A 26,134-nucleotide genomic window follows, 5' to 3' on the forward strand; every position below is an offset into this window, starting at 1 on the left:
TTGCTGACCCCGATGTGTCACTCACTATTCAGACTGAGCTTGAATTTCGGTAGTGTGTGCCGACCAATAATGTCTGGTTTGGCGAAATGTTCTTTCAAACAACAGTTGCTGAATGGGCTCATGGTATATATGTTAGTTTAAATTTCAAGAATGTTCTTTGCATTCCAGATAACATTAAAACCTGTCTTAAATATTTTTAACCCTGCTGTATGATTACAAAAACACATCAACCTGATGTAATAGACTAAGAGCGTGGTATTTAGAGATACAAGCAGTGGTCGTAGTTTCCGTTTTGGTCTGCACCCCACCATTCCGGGAAAAGGTGCGATGTTCCAGCAGCCCCTTGGACCGCAAAGGAGAGAATGAATACCATGACCTGCGTTCCACCATCAAGGGCTATAGTATAGCGTTATGTTACTGGTCGAGATAAAAAGGCCACAGAGCTTACCTGCACCAACCAGATAGTTGTATTCCTTGAACCAACGCGGGTACCTAGTGCGGAGCCACCACTGAGACAAGAACGCGATCGCGAAATACGACAAAACCGAGGAGTTTATTCCAACACAAAGAGTTCCGAGATACGCACTGTTCATATAATGAGCTTCGAATAATGGTGATTGATGAATTGAGAACGTACCAGATGATAGGAGTGTAATAGTAATCCATGCGCAGTTTCGGCCAGTAACGGTGAATGATCCAGAAAGGAAGAGGAACAACCAGGCCGATGACATAGGATAAAGGAACCCACTGGTATCTTTGACCAGACGAAAAGAGTTCATGAGCAAGGCCACCCCACGCAATGGCTTGCGAGTTGTATGCTTGAGGTTGCTGGCCAGACCAGATATTCGTTCCTTGTACAGACAACAGTATTTCGCGTTGATTATTGATGATAGAATCCATTAATTCTAAAACAAGTCAAATATGGAGAATGAATAGGCAAGATGGCTCCCTAACCATAGTTGAGACCAGCGCCGAGTAAGGTGCCAATGATCTGGGCTGTGAATGCAGCACGGGGAGGCAGTTTGGCGTCTAGGAATCCGCCAGTGAGAGACGCCTTTCCCGACAAATAACGCGCACATACATTGAGCGATCTTCAGATCGCTTAGGAGCAGCATTGCTTGAGACACGGCATTCTAGGGAGAAAATAAATCAAAAGGTCGAGGAGGTGAAAATGAAGATGCGTACATAGCTGTAAAGAACCTGTGAATACCAACATCAGTTTGGTCAAAGACTAGAAATGATGGCAAAACGAACAAAGAACATGTTCGCCATGGGTTTTCCTTTGTGTAGGTAGCCAGCAATCATCTGGACTAGGGTTTCTTCACTAAAAGATCAACTCAGGGCACCTATAGAGCAAAAACAATACTCGCGGATGGAAAGCGAAATGCCCGTGATAGCGTACAACGCGGTGAAGAACAAGATAGACACAGCGGCCAAGAGTACTGCGACAATGAAGCCCCACCTTGAGGGACATGATATAAAATTTCGTCAGATGGAGAGTGAGAATGTTGCTCACCAGGGAAGCGTGGAATCTGTCTTGTATATGACGACCAATCCAAGAATGAAGGAGATAACGAACGTCAAGAAGTACCAACTATTCGGAGCATCTGGATACTGCAGAGTAATATGTTAATAGTAAGGTCTCTATCGCATGTCAGGAGGACTAACCTTCAGCATCTCTCGGTAATGCGGGTCGAGGTCCTCAGTGTTAGCGGTGACTTCCCTTTTCCCACTGTGTTTCCACAACTTCCAATCGAAATTAGCACGCCAACTCCTCAATGTGTCCATGTTGATCCAAGTCCAGGCTGCACGAAGGTCATCTTTGTTCCACAGGAGTAAGTGAGTGAACGTTGCACCCAATGCCTGCGTTGGAACTATGAGCAAAGCATTTTACACCAGCAGTCATTCATCGCATACGAGATTGGTTGTCAGCAGGTTAACAACCCAGGTGCCGGCGTAGAATGGCAGCCCCTGTGCTGCCACTAAGGTAGGATCCACCTCATAGTTGGAATCCATAATCAAAGTCTGGTTGTAGACAGTCCCGTTCTCGTAAAAGAGGAGCTGCGCCAACTAATTGGTGTATTGTTAGCCTGGAGGTTGAAAAGCGCAACGAGAATATTACGTACAAACGGGAAGTTCTGAGATTCCCAAATATTGTTGTAGAATACGGCGACAAAGACAACCCTTCACCTCCCTCAGTGATATTTTGGGATGTGACTGAAATTACATACATGCAGAGAAGATAACCAATGAAGCTGGAGAGCTAGGGTAAACGTTAGAAACGTCGTACGCACCGGTGTGCCAACTAACCTGAGCTTTCAGTGGGATAGACATCGGGTTCAAACCACCCGAGATGTACTAAACAAATTGAGTTCAACACAAGTGTTCCCAAGATCGAGATGGCAGCACTACCTGCCAGTCGAAGCACAGGGACAATAAACCGAGGCCCTCGTTTCCGTTGGAACCACCAAACACACGAGAGACAGTAGCATTGTTAGGAGCAGCGAGGCAGAATATCGAGAGACCGGTAAGCAGTGGGAATATCCATTCGGGAAAAATCTCCCATATAAAGATTCTGAAGTCAAGATGATTAAAAATTGAACATCAGATCATGAAGTTTAAACATACGCAGTAAAGACAAGATAGAAGACCGTAAGCTTTCGACGTGCTTTGATGCCATCGTGATAGAAAGCGTCGAGCATGGAGAGCAACGGGAGAACGACAGGGTACAACATCTTCGATGGATAGAGGAGGATCCCTGATTCAGTGTCATGAGTTGAGATTCCAAGTATAGCTACTGCCGGATGCAAAAATACCTCGCATCAGACCGCCTATCCCATAGCTGTGGTTCGCGGCTTCAGCGATAGGTGAAGTAAGGAGTACATCGACGCAACGCACCCGAGCAGTTGAGAAGAGAACAACAAAATGATTGATGAGCCAGTATTCGGTACGATGTTATAATACAAACTGATGGGTCGTCAGTCACTACCGACAGAAGAATTGGATTGAGAGCGGACCGTTGGACAGCGAGGACTTCCGTACCCAATGCAGAGTTCGCGGCTGCACTGGCCATGATGATGACGAACGCATTCTCCTTCTTATTGAAGGGCCCCTAATACGAATGAACTCCAAGATCAGGGGCTACGTGGAAGACTCGGACGCACTGGATTCAGGTATCGGAGCAATCCATGGCGGGGAATGAATGTTTCCATAGCAAGGCCAATCACATAGGATATGATGCCGAGGAACATCAGAGATACAAGGACAGTTTGCTGGAGTGTCAACCCGAATGAGGCCTCCGAATTGACGTTTGATCAAGAAACTCTCACAGGTTTAAAGTAATAAATTTGGGCTAGGAAGCAGTGCAAGTGAGTAAGAGCCTCGATTGAATGATGTCGACTGCTTTACCTAGGGATCCACCAAAGGCGGAAAGGCCGAGGCCGATGAAGAAAGCTCGAAGGGTCCAAGGGCTCAGATTAGGATCGTCGTCCACGGAAATGACGTGCGTTGCAATATCTCGCTCGTTCTCAAGGACAACAATCTCGTCTGTGTCTTCTCCAGTGGGTGTCTCAATATCCTCCTTGATGCAGTGAGGTTTCTCCTTCACGTGGAAGGATTTCTCGTCAGTAGCACTTTCCGTAGTTGCCATGGCTAGAGAGAGGGTACGAGATGCCTAGGTAGCCCAAGGTAGAATGGGTGATATTTATCGATACGTAAATAAGCCTCAAACCTAGTGAGGAACGGGCCAGTGAGCCGAGAGCGAACCGAGAAAGCACCGAAAGAGGGCTTATTCTTGAAAGATAATACAAGCCCGTAGTTGCGGCAGAAGGCGCCAGCAGGGTTGGTAGTGCACCATCTCTCTCGCACGGCCCATATGGATTCAAAAAATATCGATAACGGACTTTGAGTGACTCGGCGATTAACACCAGACTAAATGAGTCAAGAAGTTAGAACCCATTTGATTTGTGATAATGATAGTCAACCTCCCGTCTTACATAACTCGTATGAGAATACTCAACACTTTGCCTGTTTGTTTTGACTGATAGTACCATACATACCTGCGCAGGCCCTATATGCAACGCTGGACAGTTCGACTTATTTGAAAATCCGCGATCTGAGTCAAAAATAGTACCTCAACATAAATAAATTGAGGTAAGCTGACTCAGCGACTGTGCATTGTCAGGAGAATCACGTGACGTGGCGATCACCGAACGCGGCGGGCTGGTATACTCAGTTTGTTCCGTCAACCAGAGGTGGCTTGACGCCGCTTTTCTCAATAATATCTGTGCAGTCAGGTTTGTTGTATACTGCAGAGTAACTGGAGTCATGGGTAAGTCTTTTGCTCACAGTCAAATTATTACTTGACATTGTCTTGCAGACACTACTGTGGCAAAACAGCTTGTAGACAAGATTTATGAGAAGAGAAAGGCAGCCGCTCTTGAATTAGAGAAGTAGTAATACTCACTTGCAGTCAATATTAATGCGTTGATCGTTCTCAGGCAGATTCGGGAATGCCACCAGCAAAGTGACCAGCGTCGTATAACCCAGATCATTGAACAGTTGGTGGACATGTTCAGCAATCCGTCAAATCCACTTCACATCAGGAACGGAGGTCTCATTGGCCTAGCTGGTACAGCCATTGCCCTCGGTGTGGACGTCGCCCCTTACATGGAGAAATTCGTCGAACCTGTTCTGGCATGCTTTACGGATCCTGAGAACAGAATACGATATTTCTCCGCCGAATGTCTGTACAACATCGCCAAGGTCTCCAAGGGCGAAGTTCTTGTTTATTTCAACCCTATATTTGACGCCCTCAGTAAAGTGCGGTAGCTCCTCGTCAAGTTTTGCATTACGACTGAGCCGAACTTCTCAGCTAGCCGCTGATTCAGAACTATCAGTCAAGAATGGAGCGGAGCTGCTTGATCGACTCTTGAAGGATATCGTGGCAGAGACAGCTTCGGTGTATATTCCGCAGTATCCAGAGACGGAGAGGATTCGTGACCTGTTCGATTCTCAGGAGCAGAGTATACTTGTTACTTACCCCGATGACCGATCCCTAGGAGAAAACGTCTCTGTGCAGAAGAAGGCATTCTCCCTCGCGCGCTTTATTCCACTTCTGCAAGACAGGATATATGTTATCAGTCCATTCACAAGGAGCTACTTAGTATCATGGATAACGGTGCTTGACTCGGTTCCGGAGCTCGAACTTATAACATACCTCCCAGAGTTTTTAGACGGCCTCCTGTGAGTCGGAAGGTTTGTGGCTCGAGGTCCTCGCTGATGCATCTGTCCAGGAAGTACTTATCAGACCCAACCGAGGATGTGCGCGTAGCCACGGAAAACATTCTTGCCGATTTCCTACGTGAAATCAGAGACGTCAGCATGGTTCGTCAACGCAAAGAAGAACATGATGAATCCTCCGATCTACGACGGCCAGATGAGAAGCTTCCTGACATCACGATGTCTCACTCTGAACGCGCACTTTTCATCCCTGAGAGTGACTTTGGTCACGATCATGATGGAGAGTTCAGTTTAAAGGATGAGCACAAATCAGAAGACTATCGTGGCACTGGGGGTAGGTGTTGTTTAAATGCGTTCGTTGAAAGTGCTCACTGCTCGCGCAGCCTTGGTTCCGGGGCAGGGTGTACGGATAGACTATGCAGCCATAATAGAAATTCTCATACAACAACTCGACAACCAACGTGAGCTGTTTCCATCGAAGCTAACATTGCACGGTACTTACCTTGCATGCAGATGACGAAATTCAACAATCTACGGCCCTTCGTTGGCTTGCCGAGTTCTTGACATTTGTGCCCGATGTTATGGTGCCTTTCACGCCTCGTCTTATTCCTGCCATACTCCCGAATCTAGCACACCATGTTCCTATGATCCAGTCGGCTGCGCTCCGGACCAACAAGCTACTTATGAACGTCATTCAAAACCTACCCGGACCAGTGGAGAGCCTACCCCGACAGAACACAACGGAGAAGCCAGTTGCGCCAGCAAGCTCACCAGCCCCAAATCCCCAACCTTCACGGCAAATAACCGTCCAGCCACCGTCCAGAGACGCCTCTTCTCCCGAGTCAATGGCCGATAACCAGCCGTCGTCTTCAACCGATAAGACCACCCTGACACAGCGTCCTCGCTCAGGGACAATGCAAACTACCGTCACGGAGTCTTCGAGCAGGCCTCAATCACGCATGTCATCCAATAGTGTATCGGGTGCTCCACCACCTCCGCCAGCTCCAGCTCCAACGCCCCCTTCGCCCGTGCAGGAGGAAGCAGACCAGTTTAATTATCAGGCGACGGTTAATGAACTGACGATACAGTTTTTGAGTGAACATGAGCAAACTAGGGTTACTGCACTGAAGTGGCTTATAATGCTGCACCAGAAAGCACCCAAGAAGGTGTGATTGAATCCGTCTGGAGAATGTACAAACTGAGAAGATTGTCAGATTCTTGCGATGGATGATGGTACTTTTCCGGCGTTGCTGAAGACGCTGTCAGATTCGTCCGAAGAGGTACTCAAATATGCATCGACTTGCATCGCGTGACTCATATTTTTGTTAGGTTATCAAGCACGACCTGCAGCTCCTCGCGCAAATATCGTCCTCCTCGGAAGAGAGCTATTTCAAGGTTTTCATGATGAATCTTCTCGAACTCTTCAGCACAGATAGGAAGCTTCTTGAGGCCCGTGGCAGTCTCATCATTCGCCAGTTGTGTCTTAATCTCAATACGGAGAGGATATATAAAACGTTTGCAGAGATTTTAGAGAAAGAAGAGGTTGCTTGTTTTTCGTGGTCCCTATTGCAATATTAGCTGACTGTTATTATACAGGATCTGGAGTTTGCAAGCGACATCGTACAGAAGTTGAATATGATCTTGATTACTTCGCCTGAACTGGCGGAGTTTCGCAAACGGCTGAAGAGCCTTGAGACAAGGGTTGGTTCGTCGCATTCTCGTTTGATTTCTTGACTGATGTGACATGTGCAGCAAGATGGCCAAGCACTGTTTACCACGCTTTACAGGTCATGGTGTCATAATCCGGTTGCAGTGTTTTCGTTGTGCCTGCTTGCGCAGGCTTACGAGCATGCATCAAATTTGCTATCAATCTTGTGGGTTTGTTTTATGTGACGTATTTGTTTGTTACTAATAAATGTCACGCCAGTGCTGATTTGGAGATCACCGTTCCACTGCTGGTCCAGGTCGACAAATTGGTGCAGCTGATTGAATCTCCTGTGTTCACTTGTGAGTTATCTATTAATGAGATGAATCAGAGATTGATGATGTTTCGGAAGACCTACGCCTTCAACTCCTGGAGCCTGAACGTTACCCCTACTTGTTCAAGTGTCTATATGGGTTACTCATGCTGCTCCCACAATCTACCGCTTTCGTCTCACTCCGTAACCGTCTTAACGCAGTCAACTCCGCCGGCTTCCTTCATATTGCTCCAAAAGCGTGAGTTTATGCATTCTCATTTCATCATGCGCTGATGATAACCAAATTCTAGGATACCCAATCCCATCACCTCACGCTCCAAGCTCGGCCGCGATGAGATCAAATGGCAAGAACTTCTCAATCATTTCCGCGCACTGCAAAGCAAGCACGAGAAAGCGCGACGTCAGGATCTTGGGAACGCCTCATCTCAGGATGATATCACTATTACACCGCTCTCGCCGCCCGTATCCGCCAAACCCCCGATGCGGCGGCGAGTGACAGGCGACCTCCCGGTGCCACCGATTATTCCGCAGAAGCCTGCGCTGAGCCCGCTCAATCCAAAGGCAAGGCAGAATGGGCTGCTGGCGAGCACGTTACATGGTGCGACAGCACCAGGGGTAATGCAACAGAGGACGAGGCGGACTCTGGGCTTACCTGTGGTGGGACCCAGGAAGGGGTGATTAGGTTTGATTTTGACTGGCTCGATTTGCAGCGGACTTCTCGGTACATACATGCACATAATACTTTAATGGTGAATAACATGAAAAAATGATGGGCAGTGGCGATGGGCGTCGGTCATATGATGTAAAGTAAGTGACAAGAGATCAAGATATCTACATCCGGGACTTTGTTGTGACGACGAGGTTTGAACGAATGGCTTTCAGGTCTTGGTCTGTTAGCTCGGTATAGGTCTTGACATACGTCTCTACGCCGCCATACTTCTCCTCCAAGAGATTGAAGAAGGCTCGCATGGTCTCGTATCTAAGGAAATGCGCTGAGGATCAGTGTTGGAGGATTTGTATTTTGCATACCGAGATGTCAGCATGCGCATTGCAGCTTCAGAGTTGGCAGCGAACAAAGGCTCTTTCGAGAGTCTTCCTAGGACCTTTGCGCGGTCTGGTTCGCGCCCTACTCGTGTAAGGGAATAATCTTGTGAGATAAAGTGATTGTCCACGCCTGCTAGCTAGAAGGGATGAGTTTATGATGCTGAAAGAGACCGACGGTAGCGATTACCTTGAGAAGGATGGCAGCGATGACTCCTGTCCGATCTTTCCCAGCTAACAAAAATTAAGAAACTACCGAGATGAGAGGAAGTATGAACGAACCTGTGCAGTGAAAGATGAAAGGAGAGTTTGGTTTGTCCCTGACATGGCGCAGAATGGTACCAAATGCGGGCCCGCCATGTTCTAGTATTTGGGAGTAAAGGATCATAAAAGACTGCAGGAGCTCGATTACATAACAAAATATTTGATCAGGTCGCATACCTCTGTTGTTCCGGTTGCGTAGAGTTCAAACTTTCTTGAGGAAGGTCAGTGATAAATGGGGCGGTACGGTGGCAGCACGTACGCACTTGGCGAGCTTTTCTGGACTGTAATCCTCGTTCTTGAACACAGGCGTGGGGACTACATCTACACCCTCAATGGTAGGTATCGGAGAGCTGTACTTCCTCATCTCCGGATCTGATCGTAGATCAAAAACGGTCAAAATTCCGAGCGAGACCATTTTCCGTGCACCTTGCATTGGAGTGAGTTTTCGTATATTAAGCAGACTTGAAGAATGAACCTTCTTCGGTGATGCTGGAGAGCTCTGCTGAACGATAGGCATAACCAAGCTTTGTAACTACGTCTGGAGTCGCAGTAGGATATGAACCTAGATCGCGAACGTTGCACACGCCTGGGATCTGAACAAAAGGAGGTCTGGAAAGCACATCTGCCACATATGCAGGATCGAGAGGCTCTAGTTCGGAATCCGTGGCGGTCATCTGTGACAGTAATGAAGCGTTCGTTTGAAGCCTTGAGTGAGGACAAACAGAGTATGACCCGCAGTGATATTCGCAAATAAAGGCTAATCTTGCATCATACCAGTTCATACAAAGCTGATACCCTAATTTACCTGCATTACAACAGCACTGCTGGTACTAAGCTAAAAACATAGACTGAGATAGAGTACTGAATTTTGCATGCTTCCAAGCAGCTGCTGCATACAAGACTAATTAGGTGAGTCATGGTCACGCGAGTATTAAGCTTGACTGCATCACGTGTCAGTGTCACAGATGTGACACCTCGCGCTTGAGGGCAGGCAAACTCGTGTTTTAACGCGTCGCGATCAAAGTAATTGTATTCATCAACTTTCGATCGATTTGCCATTTTCTTCCTTCAATTCAGTAACATGGATATCGACGAACCACCATCTCCACCAGCACCTAGGTCGTCGTTGCCACCAAGCAGCGCTCCCATGGCCGCCATGTCCTCTTCTAATGGAACACCCAGATCTGCAGGCAGGAGACCGGCGTCTGATGCACTTGCATTTAACGACGATGAAGCTGAGGAGGCAGAAGAAGACGGTGCTACAGCGAGACGGAGAAGGCGACCCAGAAATCAACAAAACGGTGATGTCCCACTTGTTAGAGATGCTGTTGGCGAGAGCGTGTCAGAGAGCTTTGAGTCTTTCTTGAAGACGTAGGTCACATCAAATATATCTTTTGTGTCTTCTGATTTGTTTTTTGCAGGTTTACTGAAGAAGTTGCATTGGCCTCAACGCCCGCATCCGATGGCGACCTTCCTGAGGTCATCGAGGGCGAATTGATCTACATCCAGCAAATCCACACTATGCGTGAATACGAGATAACCACCCTTTATGTCGACTTTACACATCTCCTCCAAAAAGACGACGTCCTTGCAGACGCTATTCAGAAGCAGTACTATCGTTTCCTTTCCTACCTCCGTCGCGCCCTGCACAATCTTGTCGCAGAATATGAGCCCGAGTACCTCAAGATAAATCCTACAGCCGCTACAACCGACTCTGCAAACCTCCAGTCACGAGAATTCAATATCGCATTCTACCATCTACCTCTAGTATCCGGCATCCGCGATCTAAGAACCGATAAGATAGGCACCCTCATGAGTATCAGCGGCACTGTCACTCGCACTAGCGAAGTGAGGCCTGAACTCCTGTACGGTAGCTTCATCTGTGAAGTCTGCGGTGGTCTCGTCAACGAAATAGAGCAGCAATTCAAATACACCGAGGTAAAGTTACGTCCCTCAAAAATACATTGATGTGGGCGCTTATATACGTCCAGCCAAGTCTCTGTCCTAACCCTACATGTGGAAACCGCGTCGCATGGCAGCTTCAAATCGATACTTCCAAATTCACGGATTGGCAGAAGGTCCGCATACAGGAGAATCCATCCGAGATACCCACCGGTTCCATGCCTCGATCTCTGGACGTCATCCTTCGTTCTGAACTTGTCGAACGTGCCAAGGCAGGAGATAAATGTGTTTTCACTGGGACCTTTATTGTTGTCCCAGATGTCAGCCAGCTCGGGCTGCCAGGTGGAAACAAAGCGGAGCTAATGCGTGAAGCGAGTAAGGGTGGGGCAAACGCGTCAACAGGTGGTGTAGGTGGAAGTGGTGTGACGGGGCTCAAGAGTCTTGGTGTGCGGGACATGCAGTACAAGACTGCATTCCTAGCCTGCATGGTACATGACGCTGATGGCAGGGTATGTATGTGTGCTTGTGATCACGTTAAAGAATCTTAATTTTTCCTCTAGGGTGGCACTAATGTTCGCGGAGAGGAGGAGGAGGGTGAAGAAGATGGACAGGCATTCCTCCGCTCACTGACAGAGCCTGAGTTTGATGAGCTCAAGAGCATGATCGACTCGGATCACATATACTCTCGGCTGGTGGAGAGCATTGCACCCACCGTGTACGGTCACGAAATTGTCAAAAAAGGACTCCTTCTGCAGCTAATGGGCGGTGTCCACAAACAAACAGCTGAGGGCATGCACCTCCGTGGGGACATTAACATCTGCATTGTCGGCGATCCTTCCACCTCAAAATCACAATTCTTGAAGTGCGTTTTAGCTGCTGATAAGAAGCATACTAAACCAACTGCTAATGCACCAACAGATACATTTGCTCTTTTCTCCCGCGAGCAGTCTATACATCCGGCAAAGCCTCGTCGGCAGCAGGTCTGACAGCTGCCGTCGTCAAAGACGAAGAGACCGGTGACTTCACGATCGAAGCTGGTGCACTCATGCTTGCAGACAATGGCATTTGCGCTATCGATGAATTCGACAAGATGGACATTTCCGACCAAGTTGCTATTCACGAGGCGATGGAACAACAGACAATCTCTATTGCGAAGGCAGGCATCCATGCGACCCTCAATGCTCGCACGAGCATCCTCGCTGCAGCTAATCCCATCGGTGGACGCTACGATCGCAAGCGGACGTTAAGAGCCAACGTCGCTATGAGCGCTCCGATTATGAGCAGGTTCGATCTGTTCTTTGTTGTACTAGACGAGTGCGATGAGAAGACGGATTTGAACATCGCTAAGCACATTGTAAACGTGCATCGGTTCCAGGATGAAGCTATTAATCCGGAGTTCAGTACGGAAGCTCTGCAGCGGTACATCCGGTATGCCAGGACGTTTAACCCCAAAGTAGGATACAACTTGATGTCTGTCGGATATTACTGATTTTTGTGCAGCTGACTCCAGAGGCCGCCGATATTCTTGTAGAGAAGTACCGTATCCTCCGACAGGATGACGCAACAGGAGCAGGGCGTCATTCCTACAGGATCACTGTTCGTCAACTCGAATCAATGATCCGCTTGAGCGAAGCCATCGCGCGTGCCAACTGCACAGCAGAAATCACGCCAGTTTTCGTGCGAGAAGCATACACTCTTCTGCGCCAAAGTATCATCCACGTCGAACAAGACGATATCGACTTCGATGAGGAAGAAATAGAGGGCGAGCGCGAGGCGCGGAACATTCCTGCCAATGAGACCTCAGATGCAATTGAAGAAAGCCAAGATATCGAGATGAGTGCAGCAGAGATAGAAGCGATGGACCAGATGGAGGAGGAAAGCTCTCTGGGCATGGCCCTGAACCGCACTGCTACGAGCAGTGGTGGTGCTGGACCATCGTCAACGTCGCGCGCGGCCAGCATGGTGCCTGATGTTGCACCACCGCCTGCCCCCGCCCCAAAGAGAAGGATGATCATAACGCACGACAAATACATGACACTACAGAGCCTTGTAGTTTTGCATCTGTCTGCAGTTGAGCGTGAGACTGGGCGGGGAGTTGACCGTGATGAGCTGATTGATTGGTATTTGGAGCTGAAGGAATCGGAGATTCAGGATGTGGATGAACTGGAGTATGAGAAGGAGCTCATTTCAAAACTACTGAGGAAGTTAGTGAAGGTGAGATATTTCTGGTGGTCTTGCCCTGTCGTTCTATGCTCATAACTTGTAGGACAACTACCTCATCGAGGTGCGTGGCGACGTTCAAGACTCGCTGCCAGAGTCTATGACGGATGAGTCTGCGCCGGCTCAGTCATCCAGCACTCAATATGGAGAAAATGTAAGAGTGTATTATATGGTGCATCCGTCGGTGGACACGGAGGGCACTTCGTCTGTGGCATGATATTGTCGCCAATTTTTCCCAGTATCTGTTGGGCTCTCTTGTACAGTCTCGCCCACTTGTTGTCTTGTTTGTTGTATTTATTCCATTCCACTCACTCGGATCCGACATTTTATGATACGATGGAAAGATATTGGTTGGGGTAGTGGTGAACTTGGACAAGTGTCTGTTGCCCGACAGTGAGGATCGATCGAAGACGGACTGCTCGCCATGAGCGCTTGAGCACTTTACCCCTTGTGCATTATAATAGCGAGTCGAGTCGCGGTGTTTGCCTCACTCTCCGGAACCTAGAATAAATATCTTATTCCCATGACCTGTTTTCCCAGTCCGGAATTCATCTGCAGAATAGGCAGGACCTGGCAGGCCTAGACTCTAGTAACTGAGACGAGCTCAAGTAACATAACTTCTGACTTCCACTGGCCATCATCGGGTGATCGAACTGGATGAAGTTAGCATTGTCACGATTGTAAAATACGTAAACTGCTATGGCAGACGACTCGCTCATTGTACCTGTCCTGCTGGCTAACGGATCTCTTCACCACCCTAGCGTGTCATCTGATGCACTCGCGCAGGACCTTATCGGAGTACTGACTGCTCAAGAGGAAGTGATATCTAGTGTCCTCGGGGAGCTACATGATACTGGTTGGGCCCTGCAGCACGTTTGTAGTCAACCGAATGGTCGTAAGTGGGAAGAGGCGGAACTCGAGGCTCTCGGGGATGGTACGCAATCTCGCGCACATGTATTGCTTGTATTTCTTGGTCTTGAAACTTACCGCTTCGTCTTCCGAATGACTTAGGCATAATCGACCCATCGACTCCCATCGCTCCTCTACTGAAACAATCAAACTATCCAGTGATAAATTCATCTCAGAGGCACTTCTCCACGTTTCCTCTGACGTCCCATTTGCATTCCCCAACACTACGCTTGGTTTCGCTACACGCGGCTCTCTCCTTGTCTCTCTCGTTTGCGCGTGTGCCCGAGATTCATGACGGGTTTACTTGGACGGTATATTATGCTCGGAGCTCGATCGTAGAGGATGTCATTCGTTTTGTGGTCGAGGACTTGGGTCTTACTAAGAGTTTGCCCATGGCTGGGGGAGGTAACCTTGAATATATCATTCAGGATGGCGGTGAGGCTGATGTGTTGTTTTATAATGTAATGCTCATCCATCATACCGTATACTTCCTTATTAGCTTCGAGGATCTCATCCTCGTCAGTATTGTCCGACCTCGTCCAGTCATATTTGGCAAATTCCTGCCAAAAACCTACATTGCAGTTCTGCGTACCAGAGGAATGGTACCTTCGCCCGCGAGCTCTTTTACCATTTTCTGTACAGCCTTCCGAGGACACCCTGAAGCGCTTTGAGGACATACAAGCAGAATCGGACGATGCGGAGGGTACTACAAAGCAGAAGAAGTCTACCCTCGATGCACTGACGGCGAATACTAGCACCGCTCGATCAGCCTCTCCAGATTGGCGTGGTTCAATTACGAGTCTCTTTGCGTGGCAGCAGCCGGCACCTCCTGCCTCGCCGTCGCCGGCACCTCCTGCCTCGCCGTCGCCGTCGTTGTCAAAGAAGCGCATGAGCGTGAGCGATCCAGTCTTTGTCGAGCAACGGACTGGCGGAAGCATCATGTCGGTAACGCAATCGAGTATTCTAGAAGATGAGATATTAGAGATCGATCAAGCCGAGTTCGAACGTTGCCTCGTAAGAAAGCCTGTACTTATCTGTCTATGACCACGGTTTCATTTTATCAACAGGACCACATGGGATTGAAAGGAGATGCAAGGGACAAGATGTATATATTACCAGCTGCTAAGAAACGTCAAATTATTGACCAAGCACGGGCTTTCCATTCGACTCTCGACGGAAGGACTCCTCGACCATCTCAGTCTACACAGTCCACATTGGCAGTTTCTGGCGGGGGAGCTTACCTTCCTCGTCTTGTTCCACAGCTAACAGGCGACTCAGGAATACTGAAGCGTTTATCAATGGTGACTTGGAGTACAAGCGCCGCTGTGCCACCGGTTATGACCCCCGCTCTCAATCGATCTAGTGGCGAATTTGACAAAGTCGCGGAGACGACGCAACCCCTGCCAGCACAGACTACTGGCAGTATGTTTGGTAACTGGTGGGCGTCTTCAGGTGGAGAGAAGAATGCCGAAGCAGAGAGTACGATATCTGCAAAGCGATATGTTGACGGCTTGCGCAGCATGAAGACGGATGCTAGGGTTGTCAAGCATCTGATTTCCCTCCGAGTACATCTGTCTACTGCAAAGTTACCGTGGATCGAGGAATTTATCACGGAAGATGGCATGAACGCAATAGGTAGCGCGCTTGCGGCACTCGTTGGTAAGGGCGGGAAGAGGACAGTTCTTGCGGACATAGAAAGCACAGTACTGCTAGAGATCATCAAATGCCTCAGGGTACTCCTCAACACTCAGGTAAACGTGATCTTCGTTTGACTAGGCCTCATGATGGACCTGATCCGTTCGTAGGCTGGATTTGACAGCGTTTTGTCGTCTCCCACAATCATTACTCATATAGCGTATTCTTTCTACGGTGCCTCTCTGAAGACACGCATGCTTGCTGCCGAACTTCTCGCCGCAATATGCGTACTCTCGCCCAATCAGGGTCACAAGGCCGTCATAGCTGCATCATCAGAATATCGCATCGCCTATGATGAACAGTACCGCTTCGAGTTTCTGGTTGCTGCTTTGGGTATATCAGACCAGAGTAACGACACTGCAGCCAACAATACATCCTCACATGATGAAGATGGTATATGGGAGGCACGAACTGCTTTCATGGCCCTCGTAAATGCCCTCACTAACTGTCCTGAATCCCTGGAAGACCGCATCTTATTGCGCGAAGAGTTCGGACGGCGTGGCTTAAATGAAGTCATAGTGGTAAGAAATGATCTGGCTCATCATCATGCCACTTTGTACGATAACTAGAGCCATCTTCTAGACTCTCCGCTATACAAAACCGCCAGACTCTCTACTGACCCAACTGGATCTTTATACGGAGGAGAAGTACGAGGATGAAGAGGATCTACGAGAGCGAACACGAAACGCCGTGCGAGGCGGTCAGGGGTACGGAAGGGAACGCTCTGAATCAGACATTTTCCTGGATGATCTTCTACAAAGCGCGAACAACGTGGGGCTCGGGTCTATATCAATGAGTATTTTGCACCACTTATCTTCTATCATGAAGAGTGATGCTGAATTGTAAGTCCTCTTCCAGAAGGTTGATGACATGATTTGACAGAGTAACAGGAACGTCAAAGTTGATCAACTAGCTATAGTGGATACATTTTTGGATCAGATTTTTACTGCAGATGATATGTAAGCGTTGGTTCGTGGTGTGTCTTGAAGCGCACTTACCCTCCACGTAGTGACTTGGGCTGGATCCCTCTGATTACGAGGTTTCTGGATGCAATCCGGCCCATTATTGGCCAGGATATAATTATAGATGCCGTCGATAGTGGGACGAAGCGCGAGCTGGAAAACCTTCGTGTCCAAATAGATGATCTGATCCAGACGGTGCGTGCATCCAAGCTCGTTTTTGTTAATAATCTCATATATACAACAAAGAACTCGGCACTCAAGACAAGGCTTGAACAACGCACAGGATCAAATCAGCAGAAGCCGAATACTTCTAGCAAAGGGGGAAATGAGGTGCGAATACTGTTATATCAGTGGTAATGGTCAAACCGATTCTGCGACAGAACAAACTTGTTCAACGGCTGATGCAGAAGGAGAAGGAAGCTACCCAACTACAGGCGGAACTTGAGCGCTTGAACTCTCAAATTTCGAATAACGCGCGCGATGTTGTGGGTTATATTAATTCACTTCGCTGAACAACTGTTTATCCATTTGATTTAGGAGGACCAAGCAAGGAAAGAGCGCGAAAGGGCAAGGCTTCACTCGCTCCATGAAGAAATGAATAAATTGCAGCTTCAGGCATGTTACTCATCCATAACCTATGTGGCGCAGCTGATTATGAATCAGCTGAGTAAAATGAGTGATGCTCTTTCCACCAAAGACAAGGAGGTTGTGTACCTCAAACGAGCTCTTGAATCAGTCTACTCACGTTTTCAAACGAGGCAAGAGGAAAGAGCTTCCGACATGGACGCCCAACTCATTGCGACCCGCACCATTGAGAATCTTGCCAAGCGAGACAACGAACTAATAGCACTGAAGACAGAGGTTTCAAATCTCAGGCAGCTATTGGCTGCGACCTCGACATCTATGTCAGAAATCGAGTTCAAGTCAAGGAATGCGCCCCCTCCACCTCCGCCACAAGGTTTCAAATCTAGAGCGATTTTTGTGCGAACGCCCGAAGAAATAGATGTAAGCACAACATTGAACGCGACCGGCGTTCCTCCACCCCCTCCACCTCCACCACCTCTTTCTCCGTGGGCTGTTCCAAATCGGAAAGAGCCCCTCACCATTGAGTCGAAGGACATCAGTCAGATGACCTTTCATTCTCCCCCTCCTCCCCCTCCCCCTCCTCCTCCTCCGCCACCACCACTCCTATCATTCCCTTCTTCAGGTTCCGCAATTTCGTCACCTCCACCTCCACCACCTCCACCCCCGCTGCCTCCTCCGCTCAACGCTTCATCATTCCAGTTTCCACCAAGACCCCCAGGAGTTCCACCTCCGCCCCCACCGAGTGGATCTGCAATCAGGATAGGAAATAAAGCAAAACCCACTGGGCCAAGACTGAAGCCCTTCTTCTGGACCAAAATCAATGATCAGAATTGCAGCGCCACAGTATGGGAGGAACCGTCAAACTCACTGGATTTCAAGCTAGATGATCTTGAAGCAACGTTCACAATTGATAATACACCAACCTCGCATTCCAAAGCCGCAAATCCCACTCGAAAACAAAGTGTTACAACTCTTCTTGATATTACTCGCGCTAATAACATCGGTTGGTTTATATTACAACCGTCATAAGGCAACTGACAACTTGCGTTCGCTAGCTATCATGCTTTCGCGGTTTAAAATGACCTCTTTTGAAATCAGCCAAGCTCTGCTGAGACTCAATGACAAACTGTCTATCGATGACTTGAAAGCCATCAGCAAGCAGCTACCATCTCCGGAAGAGGTCCGTCATCACTGACTGCCTTTTCGCTCTACCGTGACTCTTAAATGTCTTTGAAAAGGTTGCTCGTATGAAAGATTTTCAAGATGTGAGCAAGCTAGCGAAGGCCGATCAATATTTAAGTGCCGTGAGTGCTGCTTATGACTCCATGACTTGCAACTCAAGTCAGCGTCTTAGATTATGACGATTCCAAGACTCCCGCAGCGGCTGGAGTGCATGATATATCGCCAAAAGCTGGAACTCGAGATCGAGGAAATCCGTCCGGATCTAAAAACCGTTCATGATGCGTGTAAAGAATTACGAGCATCTGTGCGTTTCAAGCTGACATTACGGGTGCGTTCGTTGCCGAATCCACCACTCAGTCGTGATGACAAGGATTCTAGGCAATACTCGCAGTTGGGAACGCATTGAATGGGTCTAGCTTTCGTGGAGGTGCCTGTGGGTTTCGCCTGGAGGCGCTCGTAAAGGTAAGTCGGCGACACGCTTTCTTGACGATGTTGTCGATGTGCATTACGTCGCAGATGAAGGAAACGAGGACTGCGAAAGGCACCTCGGAATGCCCTACTCTCTTGCATTATGTTGCACGAGTCCTCATTCGCACTGATCCGTCGCTTACACTTTTTATCGATGAGATGCCTAGTGTGGAATCTGCTGCTCGCAGTAAGTGATGATTTCATCCGATATCTTTGGGGATAATCTTATGCTGTGCCTTAGTCTCCTTCCCCACGTTACAACAGAACGTCCAATCTTTACTTACGTCGCTCGACAAGGTTAAAGAAGAAATAAGTCTGCTAAAGCAGATTCGCACACCCTCCGATAATGACCAATTCGTGACAATCATGCAGGTGAATACTACTCAATTCTAAAGGAGCTCGCGTGCTGATGCCTGATAAACACTAGCCATTTACGCTTGAAGTAGCACAACGCGTCGACGCGCTCAATAACATGGCTGTGCTCGTCGAAACAGACCTACGAGCTCTGTTCTCTTACTATGGCGAAGACCTGAATTCACCAGAAGGACCGAAGCCAGATGACTTCTTTGGGATGATCTGTTCATTTTCATCATCATTACAGGTACGCGTCGTTTATAGATCCGGTGGAGTTATGATTCAATTTACCGGCCAGAAAGCCGCTTTGGAAATTCACGATAGACAGAAGAAGGTCCCCGCCTTGGCTCAGGGGAAGGTGTCGCAAAGTAGCTCCGAAGAGGTAAGAGGACCTACGTTGTACAGCTCTGCATTTCCACGGATTATTGACATGCAGATCGTCAAGGCACGACATGATCCCTCACACGACTTACCCATACCCTCTACCGAGCATTCGGCATCTATTGGACGCGGTAACCTGGAAGAAGCGATGCGCAGTTTGAGAGAAGGTCGTAAGAGATGTAGACCTCCTCGTTCCATCACGGGTGCGAACAAGATATTTCTTGATGGACGACCCGAGCTCTCGTAATAGTTGGCTTGGCGCTTTAATTCAATTTACGCGCCACTGGGATTGGATTGATGATGATATGTACAGGGAATATATCATTTAATTGAGCTACTTCTACCCATATATACTAGATACACGAGGTGTAGAATGATTAATTCACAAATAAGGATCTTGATCGATGTGATGGTTCGCTGTCAACCGCTCTGGCTTCCTTCATCAGCAGCCGTGGGATGGAGTGCTGAGATCAAGCTGCATTTTTCACAGCGTCTGACGAGTTCAACAACATGCTCTTTGATCTGCCCACCCAAGAGATGCGACGTGGGTGGTGCACGATATTGATACATCGAGGCAAGACTCAATTGTCCCGTCCCTGAGGCCGCTCAGTAGCGAGGTGATCAGTGTCGATTGTTAATCAATATGAGGCGTACGTATCATGCCTGCATGGCAGTACGACTTATTCATAGCCCGCAATGAGTTGACTACAGTCAAACAATGATGATTGCTGTGATCAAAATAATGATGAGATGGGGAAAAGACAGTAATTCAAGCAACGGACGCGGCCCATATTCAATCTTTGCCACTGATGCCTGCCGAGGTCACGGATATGGTAGTCCGAGTAGCAGAAAAGAATCACTACATCACCTGGACTTCCATCTTCCGAGAAGTATCAGCCTTCATAATGAGGTTTCTGTGTTGAGTCTTGGCAAAATGTGAAATACCACATGGTCTGTAACATGAGTGCCTGCAGAGTTTCGACAACTTGAAAGGACTCCAATATGTGGCCAGTGTCCGTGTACCAGAATCAAAGTCGGATATCTTGGAGGTTGCCGACACTACGGCATCAAGGTAAGGTTGTGTCAGATCAGGCTGTGACGCGGTCGACAATCACTGAAGCACTGACATGAGTGATATGTTACGGTCGATGATGGCATGATGAACCAAAGCTATTGCCAGCACAACCGGATTTCATCAATGAGCGTCGAACTAGCTCGGTTCTGGAGCCGGTCTTTTTAGCCCTGGCATGGACCCCAAGGACGTTTGACTGGCGGCTACGTAACTCGATTACTCTTTTTCCTCTCGTTGTCAAACCATGTCCCTGTCCCTGTCGGACCTCCCGTCGTTCGCGGCTCTGACATCCAAGCAACCCTCCGCAACATCCTGCAGTGACGATGTGACGTTGCCATCGACGCAACTAGTACCTGCGCCCTAGGACAACCTCTGCCACCTCATACTACACGCCAAGTTCCAACACAAGACCTTCCCCACCCTTGCTCCTTGCTCCACATATCCAATCGGGACCTTCCTCGTGCTCCCGCTAACCTGGTGCGGCCTGTTACAGTCTTCCACTTCTCACTTTGACCTCTTGTACTTCCACGCTCCGAGGGCAACGTCGTGAACCCTCTCTCTATCCTGGCACGCCAACACGGAGTCACGGACCCATGAACCTGGTGTTGTACACCCGACCATGACTTTCTCGTGCTACCACTAACCTCAGGCTGGCGCTGCCGCCTGCGATATCCCTGGTTGGCATCTTGGTTCTGCGTTCTTCATCTCTTCCCTTTACACTACCCATACCTATATACGTTTGATCTATTTTATCGCATATGATATGGTTAAACGTTTTTTTTTTTTGAATATAATGACATTGTTAACTCGAGCAACGACTGGAATCGAGTGTTAAACGTCGAGCGCTGTTGGTTCCTGAGGCCTAAGCACCGCCCTCAAGCACACGGATTCTTCACCGAGGGTTAGACTGAAACTTATAGTTAGACAGATACGTATATTTCATCACTCATGTATGGCAATTCACAAAAAACAATACATGATATGAAAGACGGCGGGAGGAAACATCACAGGCGGTAAGAGAAAGGTGGGGAGGGGGCCATAGATGTCTGTCGAGATGATGCATGATAGATGTCGGTGGAGCTTCCTCGCTGCCGGACGGTCCGACAGATTGATAACAAAAGGAAGAATGTTGTAGTAGAGTGTCCTGGGGTCTTGAACTCTGTTAACGCCATGAGGCAGTGTTCGAACTTTTTTGCAGGAAAGAAGCGAGCTAGCTCAGACTCAGGGTGCTGCTACGAATTCTATATGAAGGAGAGCGGCTGCGCGCGAGGACGTCTTCACAAATCATCATGCCCCCAGTTACGATAAACACTGATCATTTCAGCCTCGATGTCGGTGGCTTCGCAGGGTTTTTTGGAGGTGATGAGGCGGTCTCCGCGATGGAGACCGTGCATCTCTATAGAGCAAGGCGGTGGACAGGCTGGTTCAATTCCCCGGGCAGCTACAGTGTCGGGAGGCACTATGGCCGACTTGCCAATTCTCGTTTTTGGGACGGAATGTTTCCAGGAGCCCATATAGAGCCCACCACGTACATAGGGCTGGATGGAAAGTCCGGTCCTATGTATGTCGCATCCCAGTCCGGCACATTCCTAAAACAAACGGGTCACCTCGCATATCTGTTGATGCAGAAATGCAAAGACCAACGAGCCGTGATAGTAGAGGGACGAAAGACGAGGGCAAATAAAGTTACCATCTTGGATATGCCAGATATCAAGTTCGACGCTGGTACCGAAAATAGCTTGGTCATCCATGCCCGAGATGGCTTCCACAAACACGTCGCATTGATCCCTATCGCTACCAGCGTCGCAACATGCATACTTTGTGCGTGGGGCGATGACTGGTATTGCTTCTCTTTGATCCTCCTCGGCATTCTCGTCAACGGCATCTCGTGTTTTGTCATCGGCTCTGCGTCCATAGTCCTCCAGAGTGCCGCCTCTTCTAAAAATGCACCGCCAGGCGATGGCATGCTGATGGACGGAAATCATGTGATCGTCGTCCGTGGAAAAGAGAAGAATGTACTTGCCATCACGCAGGGCAAGTTTCACTTGGAGTACGAGCCCTGGGTCCGTAAGCGAGCTAGGAAGGAGAGGAGGAAACGCGGGATTATAGGGGATGGGATCCGTGACTTCCACCATATGTTTGGGAGAAAAGATGCAGAGAGTGGCCCCGGGCCAGAGACACTGGATCATGATGAAGACGCCGAAACCAACGACGAATACGCAGCGATCGGGTTCTGCTCGCTCCTCCTGGTCATTCAATTTCTGACGCAGTTGCTCCTGATACCACAAGGCAAACTGTTTGGGCAGGTCATGTTCCTAACGTCCTTCGCTGTGTCATGGGCGTACAATCTCTTCTTGTCGTCCATGGACGGGGAATACCTGCAGGAGGAACAGCTCGTCCAAGCGTTGACTCTGTCGGAGGATCGCATGAAGACGTACAAACTGGGCACAAGAACGGCCGCAGCTGTTTTCGCTTGCCTAACCCTTCAGCCCGACTGCGAGCACAAAGATTGGGGGAACAGAGGGTTTAAACCACAAGAGATCCTTCGACAGTTCATCCCGAACGACACGCACGTATGGACGGTCTGGAGAGAACAGGTTTTGGAGCAGATGAGAAGCAGCAAGCAGGGCGGCTTGCAATCACTTGACCTCGAGGCTTGCGGTAACCGCATAGCTGCGTTCAACGATGTCGATAAGAGCTTGTTGGGCGACTTGCTCTCGGATGCTCGCACTGCATACCAACAATATTTGGTATTGCAGGTTCGGAGTCGCAGCTTGATTGGCAGCGTGTCGAGTAGTGTAAAAACGGAGGCATGATGGAAAGCTTGTCTTACGAGTTATGTCGGTCCGCCGCCGCCGCGTGTACAAGCGGTGCCTCTGTTCTGTTTGTTCCCATGCGTCGTGACAGTCGTGGTTAACGTTGATACGTTGTCTTACTTGACAAGGTTCTGGGACCCCCTAATGCCTCGCCTTCCCCCTAGTGACCCGAGATTACCAATCAGGAGCCTGGCATGGAGATTGACACTGAATTGACACTGGACGTTTCTCAATCTAGCATACACTGTACAGTAGAGTCCAAGTAATTTGATACAGTACCATAGTTTCATGAGAGTTCGTGATCGTAGCTGTAAAATATAGACAACACAGTCATAGGGGTATTAGCGAGCAGGGACACAGTAGTGAAGTTTTAGTGCACGATAACATTTTCGGGAGCCCTGAAATTAATGGACCCAGAGGATGCGTGAGCAATGACGCGGATGGTGGTTCCAACCCTCCGCCAAGGCTGCTTGTCACCAGGCGAACAAAGCAGCTGAGCAACAAACGGCTCTTGCAGCCGCCGAATAAATGCAGCAGCAGTGCTGTTGGTGACCATGTCGGCCACAAAGTCGGCGACGAGATCCTTGGATCTGCCGACCCAACTTTCCTTATCCTTGTCCTTATCTTTTTCCTTATCTTTTCCCTTATCTTTGTCCTTCTCTTTCCCCTTCTCTTTCCCCTTCTCCTTTTCCTTTTCCTGCTTCGGGGAGTCCTCTGTCGTAAGTGGCTCCGGAGACTCAGGGTTATCAACAATCGAGGCATCAGCAGCCTCGATGCTCATGCTTCCAGGACGTTGAATAAGACTCGCGTCCCACATTCGTACGACACGGTATTTGTGACTTGGGTTCTTGCCGTATAAAGGAACTAGCCGCTGTGTGACGATGATCTCGAGCTCCGAGAGTCCCTCAGCTTTGACGAGATAGCTGAGCATTCCGGGTTTGTCTTGGTTTGGAATGAGGGTGACCACTTCGTGAACGAAAAAGGGCATGCTCATTCTCCCATTCGCAATGAAACGTCCATGAGGCGGGTTGCTCAAAACGTCCTTGACAATTTTGAGAGCCGAAGAAGACAAGCCACTGGTGATGCGCTTCGAAGTTTTGAGTAGCCTGAATTCGAATTTCGATGAAGTGGAGTCCTGTCGAGCGTCGTAAGATGGAGTCATGAAACACCTCGGATGCGCAGCAAAGTAACTGTGAAGGGTCGATGACTCTCCCAACCAGTCAAAGAGTGAGAGGTCGTCGGTAAGCGCCATGATCTCCTTCTGAAGCCGCACAAAGGCGTTATGTTTCTCCCCGTACATGACAGGCATGTGGATGCCGAAAATACCTAGCAAGGGCGTTAGAACAATTCATTAGCTATGGCGACGCTTACCCATGAGGCAATAGGCAATGTCTTCGATCTTTTTAGTCGTCCTGCTGCCCACCCAACTCAACCGCTTCTTGACATTGTCGACGCCAGGTACGAATGTCTTCAAAACATCGACATCGATGTGAGTAATGTCGTGGAGAATGGATAGAAGTTCAACTTTGTGATTCTTATCGGAATCGATGAGCGGCTGCCAATCCTGCTTGTAGAATCGAATAGACTGAGGTGCAAGGAGCTCCTGCAACGTCCAGCCTCTCTTAAACCACTGACTGTCTTTCAACTGCGAAATATCGGAGACGTCTGCAAGGTAAACGATAGTGATTGCCGAATCCTTGTACCAAGCAAACATGGAGATGATGGATTCCTGAAGCTCAGCGTTGTTCGTCTTATCGATACAACACGTATCGCTCCACGCCCATCGGTAGCCTTCTCTCTTCGAGGTGGTACAGAATTGTTGCAGCTTGCGAATTTCCAGCGGGGCATCCATCTCGTAGACGCTGCCCTTGATCTGCCAATACTGGGGCTCGTCCTTCGCACTTGCCCACTTGTGGGAAAGCATGGCATATCGAAAGAATTCGTTAACTCTGCGCTGAAGCTTCGACACGGAGGTGGTCAGGAGATTTTCGTAGAGTTGTTGATACTCCTCCGACTCTTTGAAAATTCCCTCGAGGTCATTGCTGGTGTATAGGATGCCGCTGTGGGTGTCTATCAAGCGAAGGGGTATGTTCGCTAATTTATCGTCGATTATGTTCTGAAAAGTCTCCTGTAGGTTCTTGAGAATAACCTCGGGATCTTCGACAGGGCTGTCGGCTCTGTCAACCTCCGCAATGCTGGCAAACTCTTGGGCGGGGGAGTCAGAAGTTGGGAACATGGATTGCATTTCTGCATCCTCTTGCGGAGATTCTGTCACCACTATGGGCAAGGAATCTTGGTGAAGCGATTCGTCTTGTAGGGATTCTGTGGGTAAGGAATCTTGACCAGGTAAATCGTCTTGTGCGTTTGTTTCGTCTTGCGTGTTTGTCTCATCTTGCGTATTTGTTTCATCTTGCGTATCTGGTTCATCTTGCGTGTCTCCCGCCTCTTCCCCTTCCGGGGCGGGTGTCGAGTCATCCTCGATGCCGTCTACGGGGGCTTCAAGTTCCTACATTGAAACATTAGCAACGACACGTACACAAGCAGCAGGGATAACACCTGGGTAGTGCTGTCATCAGCAGTTCGTAATGTCGACTTGCGAATGAAGTTGAAACGACTAGGGGATAAATCAGAATCGCAGTATCTATAACGCGCAAAACCGTGACAGACCTTGTTTTTTTGCCACTGAAAGTCACAGTTAGTTGAAATAGGCTTGTATGCTGGAACCATGACACTCACGCTTTGTCGACGCCCATAGCGAGTAGCACAAGGCAAATTTGTCAGGGATGAGAGGTGCGTCTGTCTAGTAACAGGGCGTGATGACATGTATTTATACATCGTTCGTCTGGCCTAACGGCATCACGCCCCCATCTAGCAGCACCCACGGACGTCAAGGAACAAAGTTTTCGGACGAAAATGATTGTCATGGAGTCGTAATTGGTAACTGGAACCTATCTGATATCTAATGAATTGATGATCCTGGCTCGGGTGGCAATGACAACGTGTTTGCGTAGCGGCCATCAGAACAACCATTCAATGTCTTGTAAAAGGCGGCCAGCAGATCCA

The 26,134-nt window shown here is 48.7% G+C and overlaps 7 protein-coding genes across 7 annotated transcripts; 4 read left to right on the plus strand and 3 right to left on the minus strand.

The window, feature by feature from the left end:
- Nucleotides 1–259: 259 nt before the first annotated feature.
- Nucleotides 260–4,040, minus strand: F5891DRAFT_1144208 (OPT oligopeptide transporter protein-domain-containing protein; the record flags this gene model as incomplete). The annotated part of the gene is made up of 22 exons (XM_041364968.1): nucleotides 3,409–4,040; nucleotides 3,330–3,352; nucleotides 3,165–3,272; nucleotides 3,018–3,112; nucleotides 2,899–2,967; nucleotides 2,817–2,842; nucleotides 2,629–2,758; nucleotides 2,413–2,575; nucleotides 2,311–2,358; nucleotides 2,232–2,263; nucleotides 2,127–2,184; nucleotides 1,918–2,070; nucleotides 1,669–1,863; nucleotides 1,517–1,614; nucleotides 1,371–1,462; nucleotides 1,255–1,319; nucleotides 1,186–1,200; nucleotides 1,082–1,133; nucleotides 955–1,029; nucleotides 638–905; nucleotides 449–585; nucleotides 260–396 (listed from the first exon to the last, which is right to left on the minus strand). The coding sequence occupies exons 1-22, from the start codon at nucleotides 3,647–3,649 to the stop codon at nucleotides 260–262; spliced, it is 2,280 nt and encodes a 759-aa protein (XP_041227247.1). The 5' UTR covers nucleotides 3,650–4,040.
- Nucleotides 4,041–4,237: 197 nt separating this feature from the next.
- Nucleotides 4,238–7,993, plus strand: F5891DRAFT_1027438 (vacuolar protein 14 C-terminal Fig4p binding-domain-containing protein). The gene is made up of 14 exons (XM_041361437.1): nucleotides 4,238–4,330; nucleotides 4,379–4,451; nucleotides 4,500–4,821; nucleotides 4,874–5,244; nucleotides 5,295–5,575; nucleotides 5,625–5,702; nucleotides 5,755–6,407; nucleotides 6,456–6,521; nucleotides 6,571–6,783; nucleotides 6,838–6,942; nucleotides 6,994–7,115; nucleotides 7,169–7,248; nucleotides 7,299–7,458; nucleotides 7,511–7,993. Exons 1-14 carry the CDS (start codon nucleotides 4,327–4,329, stop codon nucleotides 7,896–7,898), a joined length of 2,916 nt encoding a protein of 971 aa, XP_041227248.1. The 5' UTR covers nucleotides 4,238–4,326; the 3' UTR covers nucleotides 7,899–7,993.
- F5891DRAFT_1027440 (protein-tyrosine phosphatase-like protein) lies at nucleotides 7,994–9,445 on the minus strand. Its single transcript, XM_041361438.1, has 7 exons — nucleotides 9,001–9,445; nucleotides 8,789–8,951; nucleotides 8,703–8,736; nucleotides 8,544–8,655; nucleotides 8,452–8,495; nucleotides 8,250–8,401; nucleotides 7,994–8,199 (listed from the first exon to the last, which is right to left on the minus strand). The coding sequence occupies exons 1-7, from the start codon at nucleotides 9,305–9,307 to the stop codon at nucleotides 8,052–8,054; spliced, it is 960 nt and encodes a 319-aa protein (XP_041227249.1). The 5' UTR covers nucleotides 9,308–9,445; the 3' UTR covers nucleotides 7,994–8,051.
- Nucleotides 9,446–9,518: 73 nt separating this feature from the next.
- F5891DRAFT_227589 (MCM2/3/5 family-domain-containing protein) lies at nucleotides 9,519–13,172 on the plus strand. The gene is made up of 7 exons (XM_041371003.1): nucleotides 9,519–9,896; nucleotides 9,947–10,463; nucleotides 10,517–10,936; nucleotides 10,988–11,289; nucleotides 11,346–11,880; nucleotides 11,928–12,641; nucleotides 12,694–13,172. The coding sequence occupies exons 1-7, from the start codon at nucleotides 9,607–9,609 to the stop codon at nucleotides 12,862–12,864; spliced, it is 2,949 nt and encodes a 982-aa protein (XP_041227250.1). The 5' UTR covers nucleotides 9,519–9,606; the 3' UTR covers nucleotides 12,865–13,172.
- A 1-nt stretch (nucleotide 13,173) lies between these two features.
- On the plus strand, nucleotides 13,174–19,666 carry F5891DRAFT_227633 (uncharacterized protein). Its single transcript, XM_041371004.1, has 22 exons — nucleotides 13,174–13,581; nucleotides 13,659–13,991; nucleotides 14,056–14,570; nucleotides 14,624–15,307; nucleotides 15,362–15,772; nucleotides 15,834–15,958; nucleotides 16,013–16,093; nucleotides 16,142–16,210; nucleotides 16,261–16,408; nucleotides 16,460–16,543; nucleotides 16,594–16,698; nucleotides 16,751–16,828; nucleotides 16,877–17,801; nucleotides 17,854–17,978; nucleotides 18,037–18,102; nucleotides 18,153–18,308; nucleotides 18,359–18,442; nucleotides 18,497–18,635; nucleotides 18,690–18,820; nucleotides 18,876–19,049; nucleotides 19,101–19,184; nucleotides 19,248–19,666. The coding sequence occupies exons 1-22, from the start codon at nucleotides 13,347–13,349 to the stop codon at nucleotides 19,428–19,430; spliced, it is 4,935 nt and encodes a 1,644-aa protein (XP_041227251.1). The 5' UTR covers nucleotides 13,174–13,346; the 3' UTR covers nucleotides 19,431–19,666.
- A 1,878-nt stretch (nucleotides 19,667–21,544) lies between these two features.
- On the plus strand, nucleotides 21,545–23,071 carry F5891DRAFT_950101 (uncharacterized protein; the record flags this gene model as incomplete). Its single annotated transcript, XM_041374927.1, has 2 exons — nucleotides 21,545–22,322; nucleotides 22,452–23,071. The coding sequence occupies 2 exons, from the start codon at nucleotides 21,545–21,547 to the stop codon at nucleotides 23,069–23,071; spliced, it is 1,398 nt and encodes a 465-aa protein (XP_041227252.1).
- Nucleotides 23,072–23,154: 83 nt separating this feature from the next.
- On the minus strand, nucleotides 23,155–26,092 carry F5891DRAFT_227743 (uncharacterized protein). Its single transcript, XM_041371005.1, has 5 exons — nucleotides 25,808–26,092; nucleotides 25,739–25,753; nucleotides 25,628–25,685; nucleotides 24,443–25,577; nucleotides 23,155–24,397 (listed from the first exon to the last, which is right to left on the minus strand). The coding sequence occupies exons 1-5, from the start codon at nucleotides 25,822–25,824 to the stop codon at nucleotides 23,442–23,444; spliced, it is 2,181 nt and encodes a 726-aa protein (XP_041227253.1). The 5' UTR covers nucleotides 25,825–26,092; the 3' UTR covers nucleotides 23,155–23,441.
- Between the last annotated feature and the right edge of the window lie 42 nt (nucleotides 26,093–26,134).

Source organism: Suillus fuscotomentosus (assembly GCF_016647785.1).
Source record: "Suillus fuscotomentosus strain FC203 chromosome Unknown F5891scaffold_20, whole genome shotgun sequence".
Classification (NCBI taxonomy): domain Eukaryota; kingdom Fungi; phylum Basidiomycota; class Agaricomycetes; order Boletales; family Suillaceae; genus Suillus; species Suillus fuscotomentosus.

Coding starts and splice junctions, on each gene's coding strand:
- F5891DRAFT_1027440 (XM_041361438.1), bottom strand. CDS start 9,307: ATGAACTGGTATGATGCAAGATTAGCCTTTATTTGCGAATATCACTGC. Junction 8,737..8,788: donor AGTCCAGAAAAGCTCGCCAA/GTGCGTACGTGC, acceptor ACCTTCCTCAAG/AAAGTTTGAACTCTACGCAA. Junction 8,656..8,702: donor ACGCAACCGGAACAACAGAG/GTATGCGACCTG, acceptor GAGCTCCTGCAG/TCTTTTATGATCCTTTACTC.
- F5891DRAFT_227743 (XM_041371005.1), bottom strand. Junction 25,578..25,627: donor CTGATGACAGCACTACCCAG/GTGTTATCCCTG, acceptor GTTTCAATGTAG/GAACTTGAAGCCCCCGTAGA. Junction 24,398..24,442: donor CATTGCCTATTGCCTCATGG/GTAAGCGTCGCC, acceptor CGCCCTTGCTAG/GTATTTTCGGCATCCACATG.
- F5891DRAFT_227589 (XM_041371003.1), top strand. CDS start 9,607: ATGGATATCGACGAACCACCATCTCCACCAGCACCTAGGTCGTCGTTG. Junction 10,464..10,516: donor AGCAATTCAAATACACCGAG/GTAAAGTTACGT, acceptor ATATACGTCCAG/CCAAGTCTCTGTCCTAACCC. Junction 12,642..12,693: donor TACTGAGGAAGTTAGTGAAG/GTGAGATATTTC, acceptor CATAACTTGTAG/GACAACTACCTCATCGAGGT.
- F5891DRAFT_227633 (XM_041371004.1), top strand. CDS start 13,347: ATGGCAGACGACTCGCTCATTGTACCTGTCCTGCTGGCTAACGGATCT. Junction 15,773..15,833: donor GCTTAAATGAAGTCATAGTG/GTAAGAAATGAT, acceptor GCCATCTTCTAG/ACTCTCCGCTATACAAAACC. Junction 15,959..16,012: donor GCCGTGCGAGGCGGTCAGGG/GTACGGAAGGGA, acceptor TCTTCTACAAAG/CGCGAACAACGTGGGGCTCG.
- F5891DRAFT_1027438 (XM_041361437.1), top strand. Junction 6,943..6,993: donor TGAAGAGCCTTGAGACAAGG/GTTGGTTCGTCG, acceptor TGACATGTGCAG/CAAGATGGCCAAGCACTGTT. Junction 7,459..7,510: donor CTTCATATTGCTCCAAAAGC/GTGAGTTTATGC, acceptor ACCAAATTCTAG/GATACCCAATCCCATCACCT.